Here is an 18939-nt window from a genome sequence, read left to right on the forward strand (position 1 = left end):
GGCCATTCACGTCAGTCCCTGCCCCAGTGGAGCTTACAATCTATGTTCCCTACCACATTTACACACACATACACACTAGGGTTATTTTTTGTGGGATCATTCGTATTGCAAATTTTTTTCCAAGTTTCTGACTAATGTATTTTCATATATTATTTAAAAAAACTAAAAAAAAATAAAAAAATTGCTTTTGGTAGGATAGTAGAAAAACTGAATACAAACGGACAAAAGGGAAATGTAGAATGCTGTATAAATGATTTTATTTGTATTATAGGAAAAACAGAGCATGTTTTTGTTTGGTATGTACGCATATATATCTCTCCATTGTACTTACAAAGATATTGCAGGACATGAGTACAATTAGTGAAATGTATGAAAACTGGTGGTTAAAAAAAGTTACTATAAAGCAAAGCATTTAGATTTGTTTTTAAACACTACTAGAAATATGACAGTCTGGTTGCTATAGTAAAAGCACCTGTTTCTTACATATCAGTTTCTGAAGTGACCTCCCAAAAAAATCTATAGGGCAATATCCAATTAGCTGCAAGGTTTTCCCTACAGAAACTTTCCCTGGCATCGCAACCGATTTTCTATTACTGCGGATATGCGAGCTCCAGATACCCACCGTATCCAATAGAAAAATTGGTCGGAATTTTTTCTTGGGCAAAACCCAGCATGAAATTAAAAATAAAATAAAATATGGGGAACAGCCTGTAAAATAAAATATAACTGGTTAAGTTATAATGGTTATTATTGTTCCAAAGAAAAATAAATTGTTCTTTAAAAATGCAGCAAATGGATGATTTGTGCATTTTTTTTTAAGTAAAAAAAAATTATACATAGCAAACTTTTTCTGTTTTATTACACACTAGATGTAAAAAGAAACATATAAAGAGGTGAGTTTGTGTTTATTTTAGGCCAATAAAAAATAATTTTTCATTTAAATTGCTTTAATTAAAATGGGGTGCATAAATTAACACAAAGTTGATTTTGAGGTAATTTTAAGTCATTATTGGTTTTAACTAATTAGGCTAATTGAAAACTTCCAATTGCCTAATTATGCATTAGAGGAGTGTCCAAGGGGTTCTGAATGGGTCCCCAACATTTTAAGCTTATAATAGGGATTTATTTATTTATTTGTACCTGCTGTGGGGCTGTGAGAAAATAGATATGGTAATTATTATAGAATTTACCGTGACTGATTTTCTACCCGGTAATTGAACATAAAAAACCTTGCTGCTGTCAGAAAAATCCAGCGCTGCAGGGTTTTTCAAAACTTTGCCTGCAATTGGATATGCCCCTTACTGTAGGGTTCTAAATTGTTTCAGTATAAATCTTCAGCAAAGTAATTTAATTATACTAACATCTAGAATTCACAAAGCTCTATCACACTTGTATCTGAGTGATCCCCTTTAACAGTGTGTGTGTGTGTATATCTCTGTCTATATAAATATTAGTCACAGATCATTTCTTCCATTATCCTTGTAATTTACAATAACTTACAATATATACATTGCACATTGTTGCAAATCTATTTTATATTAAAAAAAACTATTGCTTTTTTGTAAAATAAATGTATGACAATTTACGACAAAATAAATAATTACCTTTATGTATATTTTTAATTCAATCTTGATTGTGACAGTACTTTTATACAGGCCTCCCTTATCTATAATCAGTGAATTAGGAAACAGAGGTTTCGGTGTATCACCATCTAATAGACCTCATATAGTGACGCAGTACAAAACACATAACACTGCTGGTCCCCAGGAGTTTTTTTTTTTTTTTTTTTAAACATTTGCTTCACCTTAATGTTGAGTCACAAATCGCAGTCTCTGTGAGTAAAGCAAGTCCGCAATGTACAGCACCAGGTTTATATGCGTAAAAATGGTGACCACCAGCTGACTGTCCCATGGGCATCGTCCCCAAGAGCAACGTGAGGGTCTTGATGATGATCCATACTTTGAATCAAAACAGAACACTGGCCAGATAACAGCAGCACTCATGTACATCAAAATTGCTACCAATGTGTATATCACCACAAAGCGTTCAAATGGGCAATGTAAGGTGACTGCCCGTCCGGTGACATTTAGAATTATCACCACCACTGTCACGGCAAAGCAGAAGCTGTACACGGCCACACACCACTGAGTGGCTATGTATCTCTTGTACTGACTCTCTGTTGCTAGAGCTCCAAATATAATACAGGCTACAAAGGCTTGAACAACTTTCAGCAATCCAGCTGCTGTTGCCATGTAGCTGGAGGGCATCCTAGGCCTGGCACGTGTTAGGAACACCTCCACTGCATAGACCAGGAACAAAAGCACTGCACAGATACTGACGGCAAGACGGTGATTCCTGGTTACACAGTCAGTTGAGGCGCAGTTCAATGTGACAAAGTATAGTGGATAGATGACAGATGCCGTGAGGGTCATAAGGGCAGCCAGCATAGCATAGGCTGCAGTGAAGTTGCCCCAGGACAGATTACGTAGGCATGACTGCAGTCGTGTAATATCACATACAATAATTAGGGTGGTGATAGCAAAACAGAAGCACCATACAAAGACACAGAAAGTTCCATAGGCAGCGCTGAATCCAGCTCTGTGGAGAACTAGACTGAAGGTGGTACATCCAAATAGCAGTTGCAGGAAGCGAACGATCCCTACTTTGGACCAAACAGCCTGCACATTCAGATAGGGTTCACCTGAGTTATTCATTTTCATAATCGGTGATAAATCAGCTGGATAGAGCTGGGATCCAACAAACTGCCTCTCCGTTCATGCACTATTTCTTGCCTCTTGCTGTCCTGGTAACCTCCAGACTGTGTATGACACTGCAGAGACCATCAGAGTGACAAGCATGTCCTTGGTATAAATAGGAGGCAGTATTTATAGTGTTGGACCAAGTCCAGCACTGGCCCTGTGATGGAATGAGATGGTTTTGTTTACAGACAGGCACATTCCACAGGTCCACCTGTCACAGTTCCCAAATACCTAGAGCTGGGCAATAGTATCTCTAGACTAATTATAAATACACTCTGTACCTAGAGAACAAACATGCAGAACCCGGTAGCATTTTTAGTCTCATAAAAAATTTGAAGCATTTGTATTATGAAGATCTGTACTTTCACAACTTTCAAATTAAACAGTTTAGTAAGTTTTGTAGTATACAGTATAATATATATATATATATATATATATATATATATCTATATATATATAGATATATATATAGAGAGAGAGAGAGTTATTGGGAATTTGTTTCTGAATGTCATATGTTTTTAGGGCTTAGAGACTGTTGATGCACTGTTTTTTTATTGTCACAACAAAATTGTGTCAATCAACACCTTGGAGAGGGAATGCAGTCAGGAAGCCGATGGTTGCAATGCCGACCGCCGGCTGCCCGACTGTCTAATCCCGGCAAGGTACTAATGACAGGCGCCGAAATCCCGACGCCTGTCATTAGAACTACATCGGAAGCCCGACACCCAGAATAACGATTGAAGGTAAGCTGGGCGCAGACAGCCGCGGGGGGGAGGGTTAGGATAGGGGCTCCCGGGTGGGGACTTAGGTTTAGGCACCCCCCCGGGAGGGTTAGGCTAGGGGAAGGGGGGGGGGTTAGGCCCCCCCCCGGGAGATTTAGGTTTAGGCTGCGGGGAAGGGGGGGTTAGGTTTAGGCACCCCTAAAGGAGGGTTAGGGTTAGGGGGTAGAATAGGGTTAGTTGTACTTACCTTTTTTAGCTTCAGGATCTTCACGCCTGCTGGGCTTCCGCTGTTGGCCGGCGGTAAATCATACTGATTCCCTTGGAGAGAACATTTCCATACTTTTTTTTTTATACTTACCTCTCCGAAGTACCACGGAGTAGCGTGTTCACAAAACGCATGGAAAATGACTGCCATGGCCAATTTCCCGGCGTTTTGCGTATGCACAGTAGGAAATCACTGGGAAAATGGCTGCCGTGCCATTTTCCCGGTGACCTGGGCATGCGCAGTAGACTCCGTGCACAGACTAGTGCCCGGAGTCTACTGCTGCTGTAAATTTGCTGGTGGCAGCAAGGGGGGAGAGGAGGGGGCCCCGGACAGGGAGTGAACAAGGGCCCCCCCTCCTCTCTTAATATGTTCTTGGTTTGTATAGTGCGACATTTCTTTTCTTCCACCCCCCCCTTTTTTCCCCCCTTTTTTATTTTTCCATGTGCGCAATTTATATTTTATGGATAATGTTCTATATTTTTTTATATATATGTATTGGAATATGTTTACTGTTTTGGTATGCTACCTAATACTATAGGAAATGGATCTAATGCTGCAGTTTGTAGGTCCATGCCTTATATTACAGTTATTGTTATTTGACTATGGCCCTCATTCAGACCCACTCGCGAGCGGCTGTCCGCTCGCAAGTGGGCCGATGGTCCCCACTGCGCATGCGCACGACGGAGGGAGCTCTGTCGTGCGCATGCGTGAGACCCGACGAGCGAAGGACTTTCCTTCGCTCGGAGTGTCTCATCAAAGGGGGCGTGCTGTCGATGGTGACTGACAGCACGCCCCCCTTGGTGGGTGTGCCTGCCAGATGTAGGCGTTCCCAAGGGAACGCCTACCGTCTGAAGCCGGCCCCACTGACATCACTAGTGATATCAGTGGGAGTGATTTTGGCTCTGATAGAGCCAAAATCTCTCCTGGCCTTGCGGTTGAAAAACCCTACCGCAGGCTTTTGCTCGCAGTTTCGATGGTCGCGATGGTCAAGACCATCGCGACCATCATCCTGCACGCTCGTATATGCTGTGGGTGGAGGACGCTCCATATTAATGGAGGTGGGCCCTGATTCAGAGCGAGCGCTTTGGTCAGAGTGTCTGGCTCTGAATCAGGGCCTATGTTCCTATGTACGTTTTTTTTTTATTTTATTTTCTTTGTCTATATGTTAATGTATTTCTTTAAAATCAATAAAAATGATTCAATTAAAAAATACATGGTAAGCCATGGTATTTCTATAAAATCAATAAAAATGATTCAATTCAAAAATACATGGTAAGCCACCAGGCCAACTTCACGGCTTCTCTGATACTGGTTGTCCCTACACAGCATGATAACAGTACCCACTAAGGCCATGTAACTGTCTATTGTAAGGCCTCATGGTAAAGGCACATACAGAAATACATTCAAATTGAGAGCCAGCTTACCTGGGAATCACCCCTGGGACCTCCAATTAGCACTATAAAGACCAGCATGCTCACCAAATGCTGGTCCCATCGATGCCTCTCACAACAGCAAACATAAAAGTGGAAGCTGCTCAAATCAATTTGGCAATACTCTTCAGGTGCATGAAAGGGAGGGGTCATACTAAACAAAAAAAACAGAAAGGGGAGTGTCCCCCAGCAAACTAAATTGTACCTGCTAATTGGAGGTCTCAGGGATGCTGGTTCTTATAGTGCTAAAATAAAATATGTAAAAAATATAAATAAAGTATGTGTATAATGAACTCTATAAATACTCCTATAAAGTGACTCAGACATCACCAGATATATGAAAAACAGAAAATAGTGTCTATCCCTCTAAGGAAATCGCTACTGAAGAAAAGCATTAGAGGTAATTCCTGCACTAGCACTTTTTCTGGGAAACCTGTTTTCTGACAACCAGGGACCTTTCTGTTAGTTGCTGTCAACACAAGTGATCATTGGTGCCAGAGCTTTGCAATAATAAGCTGCTGCTTTAGAACCGTGCACTCCCTTCCCGTCAGCAGAGTGTATTCAGCAGAACACAGAGCCACATCCGGAAGAAGGGTAAAGACACCTGCTGCTTCTCGGAACCAGGATCCAGGGCAAGGGCAAACGCAGGATTTCTAGAGGGGGGTTTCCAGATGCTTGATTTTAGAGTGAGTGTGCCAGTCCATGAAGAGGGCATAATTAGCACTTACCCAGCTTTAATATGCATCATACAAAGTGTATTGTGTGTCATAATTCCAGCCTATACAGGACCAGTAATCACAGTAAGCCATTAGATGTGGCAGTAGGGCCATCATGCCTTAGCTGAATGTTTTTATTTCACATGTGGGCACCATTCCAAAGCATGGGAGCAAGTCTGGGAGTCTTTGGGAGCAGCAGAAGAACCTACCACTGCCCTGCACATATATGTACATATTTTTCTCCTTATGCACTGGATAACAGTATTAATAATTACCCTATAGATGGTCTAAAGCAGTGACCCTTAACAGTGCATGTTTTCCAGATCTCCTAGTTGGTGCACAGGTGTATTTATTACTGGCTGACACGTTAAAAGATCCACAGGTGGTGCTAATTATTTGATTTGTAATACCAAGGTGAACATGCAGAACTAGTAAAATTGTGCTATATACTATTTCTGTTGTGGTCATGGTGCAGGCTGGGGAGTAGGGTTTCCAGGCAACTGGAAACCCCCACCTTGCATTTGCAGGGGGAGGTAGAGGTTAGCACTAGCAGTAGACTGGTTGATTATTGGATTTTAGAAGCTCCACGACTACTTCTTTCCCCGGGGTGTGTCAGTACAGTCTGCTTTTATATTGAATAATAACTTTTTGTGCTTTGGAACCACAATCAAAGTCTGAAAGCAATTATTTCTTGTGCGACTCATAATGCTAAACAGCGACAATTTTTAGAGTGTATAGGTAGGTAGGCATTGATAGGTGAATACAGAAAATCCTCTTTTGTCTTATATAGGGGATACTATAGGGTACATTTACTAAACAGAGTTTTTAGAAGTGGAGATGTTGCCCATAGCAACCAGATTCTAGCTATTATCTTCTAGAAGGTGCTAGTTAAATCTCAAGCAGAATATTATTGGTTGCTATGGGCAACAACGCCACTTCTAAAACTATCATCTTAGTAAATATACCCCTATGACTCTGGGTCTCCCCAAAGCAAGCATCAAAGAAGGGGCGCATGTACAGACTGAGCCGTGCGCAAAACTTCACAATGCAAAACTTTCATCTTTGGCCACAAACATGTGGAAACAAAAAAACAGTGAAGGTTTATACAAGGACCAAGTTGCCGCTCTGCACAGCTGCTCAGCCGAGGCACCTTGTCATGACACCCACGCTCTTGCACCAGCGCTCCCTCTAAATATTTGTTCTGTTCTTCATTCTATTGTGAGAGTCAGCACCCCACTTTCGAGGAGAGCGGCAGGTATGAATGGTTATTTTGATTTTTATTGAGACACAATACACATTAGCACCTGGTTTCATCTTTTATAAACCCGCAATGCTCTGACAACATCCAGGGAGCAGAGAGGGCTATCAGAATCAGAAGGATGAAAATCCAGTAAAACAATCTCCTGATCAGATGGAAGTGAGAAACCACCTTAGGCTGAAAAGACGATCTAGTGCAAAGCACTGCATGGTCAGAGTGAAAAATCAGAATAGGAGAACTGACTAATAATGTTGCCAATTCCGAGATACGGATATTGTTGGAAAGGATGGCCTCCTCCATAGACCAGAGACCCTGGTACTGGAATCCCAGAGACACCGCTCCCCACCCTGACAGACTGTCATCCATTGTGACCAGGCTCCAGTGAAGTGAAGCCACAGAATCAAGGAGTTACGGCCATGAAGAGATAGAGGAAACCAATGCCTGTCCAGGTGAAGTTCCCTTCTCCTCAAGGACAGCAGGATATGATGCTGTTGAGCCGTTGAATGGAAACAAGCAATGGTACTGCTTTGAAGGTTGCAACCATCTTTCCAGTAACTGCATACATCTTAGGATGGACACCCAAAAAGGAAGCAATACAGACTGCAACCAGGGCTGTAGTGCTAGAATCTCTTCTACTGGGAGAAAGACCTACCATCTTGTTTTGTCGAACAGAAGCCCCAGGAAGACCATATTCTGGGCCAGAACTAGGTTGGATTTGGGAAAATTGAGAATCCAACCATGTTCCTCCAATGTGGATACCACCAACCAAAGCCGACTGTTGAGAATAATCTGCGACTGAGGACACTTAATCAACAAGTCATCTAAGTAATGGTTACTGGTAATTCCCTTGCGATACAACACTGAGATCATTGGGGCCAAGACCTTGGTGAATACTCTGGGGGCGGTACACAAACCGAAGGGTAGGGCCCTAAACTGAAAGTGACGGGACCCAATGGCGAACCGGAGGAGCTTGTGATCCTTCTCCCAAATGATGTCAAGAATTCCCCTAATTCCATGGTAGCGATGAAAATATTCCATTTAAATATTTGCACCCTGAGATGGGTTTAGAATGGGGCAAAAGACCCATCCAGTTTCTGCACTAAAAAGAGATTGGAATAAAACCCCAACCTCCATTGGGGCGCAGGAACTGGAGCTACTACACCTGGTCAGGAGAGATTTTACTACCTCGAGCAAGGCAGCCCACTGGATCTGGTTCCCTGGAAGAGAGGTTACTAAGAACCCATGTGGACAATATCCCAGTATACCCAGAGCGTATCCCTCAGACAGGACACCCTGAACACAGATCTGTAACCAAACAGAAACTGATATCTCACCCTTGAAATTCCAGGATCAACCATGCAGACTGATTGTCACCCTGTCTAGGGCCAGGTCTGTGGGATGACATGGCCATATGACCTTGGGTGTAGCCCTATGGCCTCTGTAAGGTACCCTGGTTGGTGGAATCCAGTCCCTACCAGGGAAATGAAATGGGCAGAAACCGGGTAGGCTTGTATGGGGAAAAACAACTGGGAGATATGTACTCTTGGTCCTGTCAAACTGAGGACCAAACAGAGTCTCCCCCTTAAATGGAATTGCCTCCAACATCTTCTTGGATTCGGTGCTAAGATCACAACCTAAGTTCTTCTGGCAGAAATGGATAATGCGGACATACCAGAAATGAGGCAAATAAGATCCAAACATGACCGACAGAGTTCTGCTTCAAGTTATCACTGAGGACCAGGAGGTCCAAAGGGGCCACCCCGACAGTATACCCTGCACCAGTGGGTCAAACCAGGCCCCTATAGCCTTGGTCACCCAGGCCCCTGCTAAGACTGGACAAAGGGACATCCCTGCAAGCTCTACTGGACATTGTAAGAGCCGTGGCCCTTGCCAGACAGGAAACAGGTGAATCCACCAAAGGGGGAACCTTCCAGTTTGTCTTGTCTGCATCCGCTCAGTGGTAGATGTACTGGAACCCAGCGGGAAGCTTAACATGACTGTTAACACATCTACAAAATGAGCAAAGGAAGGAAACATAATAATCTGCTTCAATCTTTTAAAAAAATCAGAGGGAGCAACGGAGGCTGGGGGTTTGTCCTCTCCTATGTTTAAGGCTTGGCGGATGGCCAAAAGAAGGCTGTCTACTCCCAGGCTATCGTGGAAACGAACATCTCAACTAGAATTATCTACCCAATCCTCCTTCCTCTTCAGATGAACCCTGGGATACCCCTTCACCCTGAAAATGCCTGGAGGGATCTGGAGTTTATGGGAACCAGAAGCGTAGAGACCTAGCAGTCTTTCCAAAGTGGTACAGACCCTGGACAGTCTATCCATCTGTTGGGCCATGCCAGTATTGACACCTGTAAATCACTGGGGAGAGATTGGACTGGGTGGGGGCAGATTCGGCTGAGAACCAATAGGGATAGAAATACTCACCTCCGATTAGTTGTGGGTGTCACGTATCTCACTGGCTAAAACTGCAATACACGGCGCTGACATTTGTCCATGCCGATAACACCTCCTCATGTAGTGGATCCTCAGGCGTGCACCGACAGAGCTCCTCAGTCTCACAAGCTGCACAAAGAGGGTCTGGCTTCTTGCTACCGCGTAGGAGCATTTTGAACAAGTGTAGTGCATCTGTACTGCCCCCTGCTTGGGGACATACTGAGTGGTGTAACTTTACACACACACACGCACTATAGATCAATAAATATATATTTACATTTTGATTTAAATCAGGTCACAACCCACAATACCGAGATATGGATAGAGCTGGGGCAATAATATATGCTATTGAAGTAAACTATACTAAGTAAATGAAATCAAAACTATGAAAAATAAGCTAACTACATAAATTAACCTAGAACTCAATCCAGAAACTAGGCTCACTCCCCAGCAATCCCTGCTGTAGAATTCCCAGGACTAGTGCCGTCCAATGTCATAGCCCGGGAATTGAAAGCAAGATGATAAGGACCAAGCCTTGTCCTGCACCGGGAGTGCTGGGATGACAGAACCCGCCATTTAAAAACAGCACCAGGGACATGCAAGGGTAAGACTGGGACTCAGCAGCCTGCCACAACTATACCTGGAACTGGAGCTACTATTACCTGTTCCGGGAAAACTGTTTGCTGCCGGTCTGGCCGGCCAGTTACCTTTATAGGCTGTGGCGGTCGCAGTAGGAGATGTGGCGTGGCCTGATAGCAGAGTACAGGCTTAATGCCTGTTAGGAAGCCTCGTAGGGCCCCAGAGCGCCTGCGTGTGCCTAGTGACCCTCTGCCGATGCCGGCTGCAGGTGCTGTTTCTAATGCCCGCTCATATACTAGGCCTGATCCCATAAGCGGATTCAGGCATACCTGCAGGGGGAAAAAAAAAAGTCTAGAAAGAAAATACACTCCTAGATCCAATTTTGTGCCTCTCACTGCAGGCACTAAATAAAGAAAAACTGAAGAATTGGAGGAGGAGTTTTAGCGCCATTAGTTAACTATTTAGTGCCCACTCCTCAGCCTCCCCACTTAACCCAGTCACAGTATCCCCCAAATGAGATGAAAGAGGAACACATACAATTTGTGTGCCAGGTACATATATACAGTGGAACAATAATCAACCAAATGGAGGTTAGTCCCACCTGCAGGAGCTTTGTGGTCCCAGCTTCTGTTGTAATAGCAGGCAGCACCACTGTTGTCTGCAGGTACTGAATGTGCAGACCTCCCCGCGCTGAGTGAATTCTGTCCTATTTGGGAACGGGGACTAGTTGGCAACATGTAAAGAGCACTTTGGTAGGACCAGGAAGAAGAGGGCGGTTATGCAGGAGACTGGTCAGTGGCTGCTGGTTGAATAGGGGAGACCTGGCAGTTGCATACAGGAAGATAAGCCACTTCTCCTATGTACAATTTACTTTTGATGTCGTCTGCCATAGGAAAATATATGACCACAGTTCTTGGTTCTTTGTAACGAAAAAAAAAAAAAGCTGGTTGGGCATAAACCTCGTCTGACCTGTAACAGGCACTAGTCTATAACAGGACACCTGATACAACAGAGTGCCTAGGTAGGCAAATGGTCAGGTGAGACCGCCAGCTTAGCTAACTGATTCCCTTTATTACTTACCCACATTGAGATACAGAAATAATACACAATGCATAGTTTAGATATTTTTAAGTAGTATTTTGGACCAATCACATTCTGGGTCGCTAGCTATTGTGCCCAGCAGTGCACATTTCTTTCCTCTGTCTTTATCCAACTTCCTATCTCCACTGTAACTCTCAACACAGTCCTTCCTTAACCTCTACCCCCATCTGTCTGTCACTGTCTCTCATCTCCTTCCTCCATCTGTCTCTCATCTCTGCCCCCCATCTCTCTCTCTGACATCTGTCCCTCCACGCGCCATGAGGGTTTTGTATGTATGTGATTCGCTGGAGGGTGTTGTGGGGTAGAGGTAGGGCACATGTGGGGGAAGTCAACTGCTCCTGACAGGACTCTGGGAACAGTTCTAGGCATCCAAATAGCTCCGGCTGGGGGAGAAGAGAGCATGTGTCCAAGAGCCAGGTAGCCAGTGAGATCTGTGAGGGTAGGGAGTTGGTGGGGTCTCCCTCCAGCTCTACTGCACCTGTGCTAGACTGACACAGTAGGAAATTGTAGAATAGATCCCTGTCAGAACTATGACAAGCTGCATATAGATAACATTTGTCTATATTTCTCTTTATAAATTGGGTGTTCAGAAGCATTGACACATGCCAAATTCAGAGTTGTGTGGCATGGAACTAGTACAGTCATAAGGGACACTGGTGTATCCAGCAACTGCACATTCATGGTAACTATAGATTACACACTTTGTATTAAAGTTACATGTGACAAAAATTATACACAGCATTGACTGTAGAGAACTCTTGACTAGAATTAGTGTACAGAAGCTATTTAATAATTACACTGACAAATAGTGTAGAACGTTTTTCTTTTTAATGAGGGAATAGTCTCCATGATACAGGACATGCAGGTTCTATTTACATCTGTACACAGGGCAGCTCTCCTGCCCTCATTCATAAATAGGATTTACAAACTCCAATAAATAACATGGCTCCCCCAGGAATGAGGTTTGTTTGCTTAGTTTTATAAAAAAAAATATCTTACAAAAAGGATCTAAAATATCTCTCTCTCTTGCCGATTAAAAAGTTACTACAGAGAAGGGCACGTTCTGGTCGCAACTTGGAAGCATGGGGCAGTGGCCTGTGGAGGTCAGACAGTGTGGAGCCAAACACACTGTATCATGGTATATAAAGAACGTCCCTCAATTAATGTTTTTCTGACCCGTGCTTTTTTTTATTATTATTTAAAAATAATCTCTACAAACATCCCCTTATTCCATCTCCAATCCTGACTATTTGGCTGATCCTCATTTTAGCAGGCCACCATTTCATTACTTAACTCAACCACATGCTTTACAGTCAACCAGTTGGGCTCGGACACTCCTAAACTGAGTCAGCAGAGGCCCCCATTACCCCTCTCTGCTTCACTAGCCCTTTCCTGCCCTACCTAATAAGTTACTCCTTTCATCACTGTCAGACCCTTCCCCTTTAAGAAAGCCCTCCCATAAATATAAGGCCCTTCCCCTTAATGGTGAGCATTCCCCCAACTAGCTGCTTAGCACTCCCAGCAGTTTGCCTGGCTCCATGCCTTGCTGGCTTGCCATTTTCTGAACGTCAAAGCCAAGGTGCATGAGAAATTGGACCACACTCATTTCCTGCCCTGTAAAGTGGTCTCGAATGGAAGGGCAGGTGGGGTTACACTGTGGCCAAGGGCAGCTGTCCATCAAATGGAAGGGGCATCCCTTTAAAGGAGTCTTGCTGTTTTTGTTTGTTTCCTGTAGACTGCGATCCCAGCAGTGCAGCGCACGGGGTAGAGATGTCCCACGGATCTGCACTTCTGTCCAGTGACTACAAAAACACAGATAACCAGTCAATACTTCTAGAACACAAGAATATGCACAAGCAATGCCACAATCAGCACAAATGATCAGTTACATGCAAACACATTTCTATATATTCTTGCTGAAAGCACAGTCTTCAGAATTGATAATCCTTATATTGTGTTATATTTACACTGACTAGCACATAAAAAATCTACTAATAACGGTGTTTTGGAAATTATTTTTATCATCTGTATGGCTTTGATGAAAACTGTACCCATCTAAAACAAATGCTTGTTTATCTGTATGTAAGAAACCTTGTATTGCCATTGATCAGATCAGACCACAGGTTCTCAAACTCGGTCCTCAGGACCCCAAACAGTGCATGTTTTCCAGGTCTCCTCACAGAATCGCAAGTTAAATAATTAGCTCCACCTGTGGATCTTAAAATGTGTTAGTGAGTAATGAATACACCTGTGCAGCTGCTGTGTGACCTGGAGAATGTGAACTGTGTGGGGTCCTGAGGACAGAGTTTGAGAACCACTGGATTAGACCATCATATGAAGTCGGCTACACCCAGTCACTGAAATGCAACTGTACCTTTAGATCAAAATTTATTTAGTAACACAAGAGTGCCGGCATGCCTGAGAGAAGCTGCCATATGGGCATGAGAAAAATTTGAGCATGCCTGACAGATACAATAATTGGTGCTCAGATCTGACAGTGGCTTTACTCACCATCGATAAAGAGAGACCAATTATATGATAGTGTATGGCAATGTCAGACAGATAGTGGTCTGTCCGTCTGATGGGGAGTTTTATCTCACAGTGTATGACCAGCATAAGTGTCAGAGGACAGCCCCACCTCCCTCCTCAATGAAAGCAGCAGGACTTGACTAATGCTCTGGCATAATGATGTCATTACGTGAGCGAACAAGCAGCTTGAACTCCTTTGGCGGTGGGATCAGAGAGGTCTGGATGGTATTTGCCGACCACCTGCTGGACACCATTAAGATGAGTTCCGGCTATTAGCGGGCATCAAAGTGACTGGACTGGGGTGGGGATGCAGCAGTCAAAGGTGCCCGGATTTGGGGGGGGGGGGGGGTGGAGTCAGAGGTGCCTGGATGGGGGGGGGTGGGGATGTCCTGGATGGGAAATACATATCCTGATGTACATTTCTTGCAAGTTTAGTGCACTGAAACAAACAGCATCTACAGAAACAATGTAACCACATTACACAATATTTATTATATAATAAAATGGAGCGAGATGGAGAAGAGACAGCGATAGAGTGTATAGGGGGGAGGGGGAAGAGAGAATGGTGGGGGTGGGTTAAGCTGGGTATACACTATATTGTTCCGTTGCGGTTTGGAGTGATATATCGTACACATCTTCCATCCATCATTCATCGCATCATCCCATCTGTTGTTCTGCACAGCAGATGGGACAATGCAATGAATGACGCGTTGCTGTCACAAGTAACGATATATTGTTCATTGCATCACACACCGGATGACTGAAGCTGTGATGTAGCGATACATTGCGTAAGAGAGAGCATGGGGAGAGAGAGGGGCATAAGGGAAGAGAAAGAACAGGGGGGACACCTGCAACACTAGCTAGAGACCCGGCAAATGGTATAGCATGGTAAGTCGACATGAAAAATGCCAACATTCACAAATGTCGACATTTCACTATTGCCATTCTGGTTCATTATGAACATGTCAACAGTTAAAAGTTGACATTTTAACCCTGTTGGCATTTTTCTTATGGACCTTATGTCCATGTCGACATTGTGACTGGATACTCCGGCGAATGGAGCCTCTAAAATACTAGTTGCATTATTAGTTGGTGTATTCTTGTCTGTACATACTCTGTGCTTTCTCCACCTTCCCTTCTGTTTTCAACTAACCTGTATTATCTGAAGATGGTATTAGTTATATAGTAACAAAGTTCCGAAAAAAGCAAACGCTTTTAAGAACTTGATACATTGAAAATTTCCAGCGATGTAACATATCAACACTAGATGGCACTCACTAGCTTTCTTTTTACTAAGCAACTCTGCGTTTTAACCATTGCAGTACCAGTAGCTGAACTTTTTTCTAAAAAGGATCAGTAAACCCTCTCTTAAGAACTAAAAACAAACAGTAGACATGTCCCCTGCCCCGTCTCCAACTGTTGTTTAGAGTGCCAGTCAGAATCAGAAGTTACCTATAACTATTACTTAACAACAGATTCAAACTTAAGGGTTAATCCCATTAGTTGCGAGGTGCGAGTTGCTATTTTCACTTAGAATTCGCATAGTTAATTAATTTTGCAATCCAATTAGCAACTCGCACTTAATCAGTCAGACTGAATTTGCAACTTTCCACTCGCACCTCCCTGAGGGTGAGAGATGGAAAGGAAAATCTTTATTTTAAAAGGTTAAAATGTTGGGATACTGTGCTGAACCCCTTGGACACCCCCCTCCCCCCCAATGACTAATTAGGCATTTGGAATTTCCAATTAATAAGTCCAATAATTACATGTCATTTTTTGGGGTAAAAAGAAAGAAAGTCATCAAATTACCCCAAAATCAACTTTTTCGTTTGTTTAGGCACCCCAAATTTAATTCCAATCATTTTTTAGTTGAAAAATAATTGTTTTTATAATTTATTTTTTTTTATTTTTCAAGGTGCCCTCAAAGTACCCCAAAATCACCCTTTTTCCTTTTTTTATTTTTTGCATTTTTTGTTTAACTCGTTTGAGTTTTAACGAAAAGTTTGTTTGTTTTTTAATGCAAAAAAATGATAAAAAATCAAACACACAAATCAGCCATTTGACACCATTTAAAAACCTACAGTACCTTCCCAATGCCCACAAACGGGCCTGCTAACAAAATTATCCATTTTGGGGGATCCAGGATGGTCTCCCCACATTTTCATGCATTTCTCGCAAATCTCATTTGGCCGTCAATTCGCACCCCTCCGCTGCGAGTAGTATGAATAGGGGTTTTGAATTGGATTGGAGAATTCTCAGGAGCGCGCTTTGCTGCGAAGTATGCAAGTTTCAACAAACAAACTCGCTACTCGCAATTCGCACCTAATAGGATTGACCCCTTAGAGTAGAGAAAGAGCATCAGGGTTTGTAAGTTCTACATTGCACAACTGTAACTGATCCCTGTGGTGTCTAACATCAGTCGCCTGCTAAATGCAGAGCATCAGAGAACTCCTGCAATGTATGGGTCATGATCATCTGCTCAGTCTCCTTGTCCAGAGATTAAGTGAGGCAGACGCTTCACCTTGATCAGCCTTCTCCCAATGATGTGACCACAGAGTAGGCAGAGCATATTTGTTGTCATGAGGGAAATTATTATGTCATAATTCCAGCCTATACAGGACCAGTAATCACAGTAAGCCATTAGATGTGGCAGTAGGGCCATCATGCCTTAGCTGAATGTTTTTATTTCACATGTGGGCACCATTCCAAAGCATGGGAGCAAGTCTGGGAGTCTTTGGGAGCAGCAGAAGAACCTACCACTGCCCTGCACATATATGTACATATTTTTCTCCTTATGCACTGGATAACAGTATTAATAATTACCCTATAGATGGTCTAAAGCAGTGACCCTTAACAGTGCATGTTTTCCAGATCTCCTAGTTGGTGCACAGGTGTATTTATTACTGGCTGACACGTTAAAAGATCCACAGGTGGTGCTAATTATTTGATTTGTAATACCAAGGTGAACATGCAGAACTAGTAAAATTGTGCTATATACTATTTCTGTTGTGGTCATGGTGCAGGCTGGGGAGTAGGGTTTCCAGGCAACTGGAAACCCCCACCTTGCATTTGCAGGGGGAGGTAGAGGTTAGCACTAGCAGTAGACTGGTTGATTATTGGATTTTAGAAGCTCCACGACTACTTCTTTCCCCGGGGTGTGTCAGTACAGTCTGCTTTTATATTGAATAATAACTTTTTGTGCTTTGGAACCACAATCAAAGTCTGAAAGCAATTATTTCTTGTGCGACTCATAATGCTAAACAGCGACAATTTTTAGAGTGTATAGGTAGGTAGGCATTGATAGGTGAATACAGAAAATCCTCTTTTGTCTTATATAGGGGATACTATAGGGTACATTTACTAAACAGAGTTTTTAGAAGTGGAGATGTTGCCCATAGCAACCAGATTCTAGCTATTATCTTCTAGAAGGTGCTAGTTAAATCTCAAGCAGAATATTATTGGTTGCTATGGGCAACAACGCCACTTCTAAAACTATCATCTTAGTAAATATACCCCTATGACTCTGGGTCTCCCCAAAGCAAGCATCAAAGAAGGGGCGCATGTACAGACTGAGCCGTGCGCAAAACTTCACAATGCAAAACTTTCATCTTTGGCCACAAACATGTGGAAACAAAAAAACAGTGAAGGTTTATACAAGGACCAAGTTGCCGCTCTGCACAGCTGCTCAGCCGAGGCACCTTGTCATGACACCCACGCTCTTGCACCAGCGCTCCCTCTAAATATTTGTTCTGTTCTTCATTCTATTGTGAGAGTCAGCACCCCACTTTCGAGGAGAGCGGCAGGTATGAATGGTTATTTTGATTTTTATTGAGACACAATACACATTAGCACCTGGTTTCATCTTTTATAAACCCGCAATGCTCTGACAACATCCAGGGAGCAGAGAGGGCTATCAGAATCAGAAGGATGAAAATCCAGTAAAACAATCTCCTGATCAGATGGAAGTGAGAAACCACCTTAGGCTGAAAAGACGATCTAGTGCAAAGCACTGCATGGTCAGAGTGAAAAATCAGAATAGGAGAACTGGCTAATAATGTTGCCAATTCCGAGATACGGATATTGTTGGAAAGGATGGCCTCCTCCATAGACCAGAGACCCTGGTACTGGAATCCCAGAGACACCGCTCCCCACCCTGACAGACTGTCATCCATTGTGACCAGGCTCCAGTGAAGTGAAGCCACAGAATCAAGGAGTTACGGCCATGAAGAGATAGAGGAAACCAATGCCTGTCCAGGTGAAGTTCCCTTCTCCTCAAGGACAGCAGGATATGATGCTGTTGAGCCGTTGAATGGAAACAAGCAATGGTACTGCTTTGAAGGTTGCAACCATCTTTCCAGTAACTGCATACATCTTAGGATGGACACCCAAAAAGGAAGCAATACAGACTGCAACCAGGGCTGTAGTGCTAGAATCTCTTCTACTGGGAGAAAGACCTACCATCTTGTTTTGTCGAACAGAAGCCCCAGGAAGACCATATTCTGGGCCAGAACTAGGTTGGATTTGGGAAAATTGAGAATCCAACCATGTTCCTCCAATGTGGATACCACCAACCAAAGCCGACTGTTGAGAATAATCTGCGACTGAGGACACTTAATCAACAAGTCATCTAAGTAATGGTTACTGGTAATTCCCTTGCGATACAACACTGAGATCACTGGGGCCAAGACCTTGGTGAATACTCTGGGGGCGGTACACAAACCGAAGGGTAGGGCCCTAAACTGAAAGTGACGGGACCCAATGGCGAACCGGAGGAGCTTGTGATCCTTCTCCCAAATGATGTCAAGAATTCCCCTAATTCCATGGTAGCGATGAAAATATTCCATTTAAATATTTGCACCCTGAGATGGGTTTAGAATGGGGCAAAAGACCCATCCAGTTTCTGCACTAAAAAGAGATTGGAATAAAACCCCAACCTCCATTGGGGCGCAGGAACTGGAGCTACTACACCTGGTCAGGAGAGATTTTACTACCTCGAGCAAGGCAGCCCACTGGATCTGGTTCCCTGGAAGAGAGGTTACTAAGAACCCATGTGGACAATATCCCAGTATACCCAGAGCGTATCCCTCAGACAGGACACCCTGAACACAGATCTGTAACCAAACAGAAACTGATAT

General features: G+C 43.4%; 1 protein-coding gene across 1 annotated transcript; it reads right to left on the bottom strand.

The window, feature by feature from the left end:
* Window positions 1-247: 247 nt before the first annotated feature.
* Window positions 248-2842, bottom strand: MYADML2 (myeloid associated differentiation marker like 2). The gene has a single exon (XM_088473284.1). The coding sequence runs from the start codon at window positions 2718-2720 to the stop codon at window positions 1806-1808; it is 915 nt and encodes a 304-aa protein (XP_088329410.1). The 5' UTR covers window positions 2721-2842; the 3' UTR covers window positions 248-1805.
* Between the last annotated feature and the right edge of the window lie 16097 nt (window positions 2843-18939).

Source organism: Taudactylus pleione, unplaced genomic scaffold (genome assembly GCF_031769625.1).
Source record: "Taudactylus pleione unplaced genomic scaffold, aTauple2 ptg000016l, whole genome shotgun sequence".
In the NCBI taxonomy this organism is placed as follows: domain Eukaryota; kingdom Metazoa; phylum Chordata; class Amphibia; order Anura; family Myobatrachidae; genus Taudactylus; species Taudactylus pleione.

Excerpts from the sequence above, each read along its gene's own strand:
- MYADML2 (XM_088473284.1), bottom strand. The coding sequence starts at position 2,720 with ATGAAAATGAATAACTCAGGTGAACCCTATCTGAATGTGCAGGCTGTT.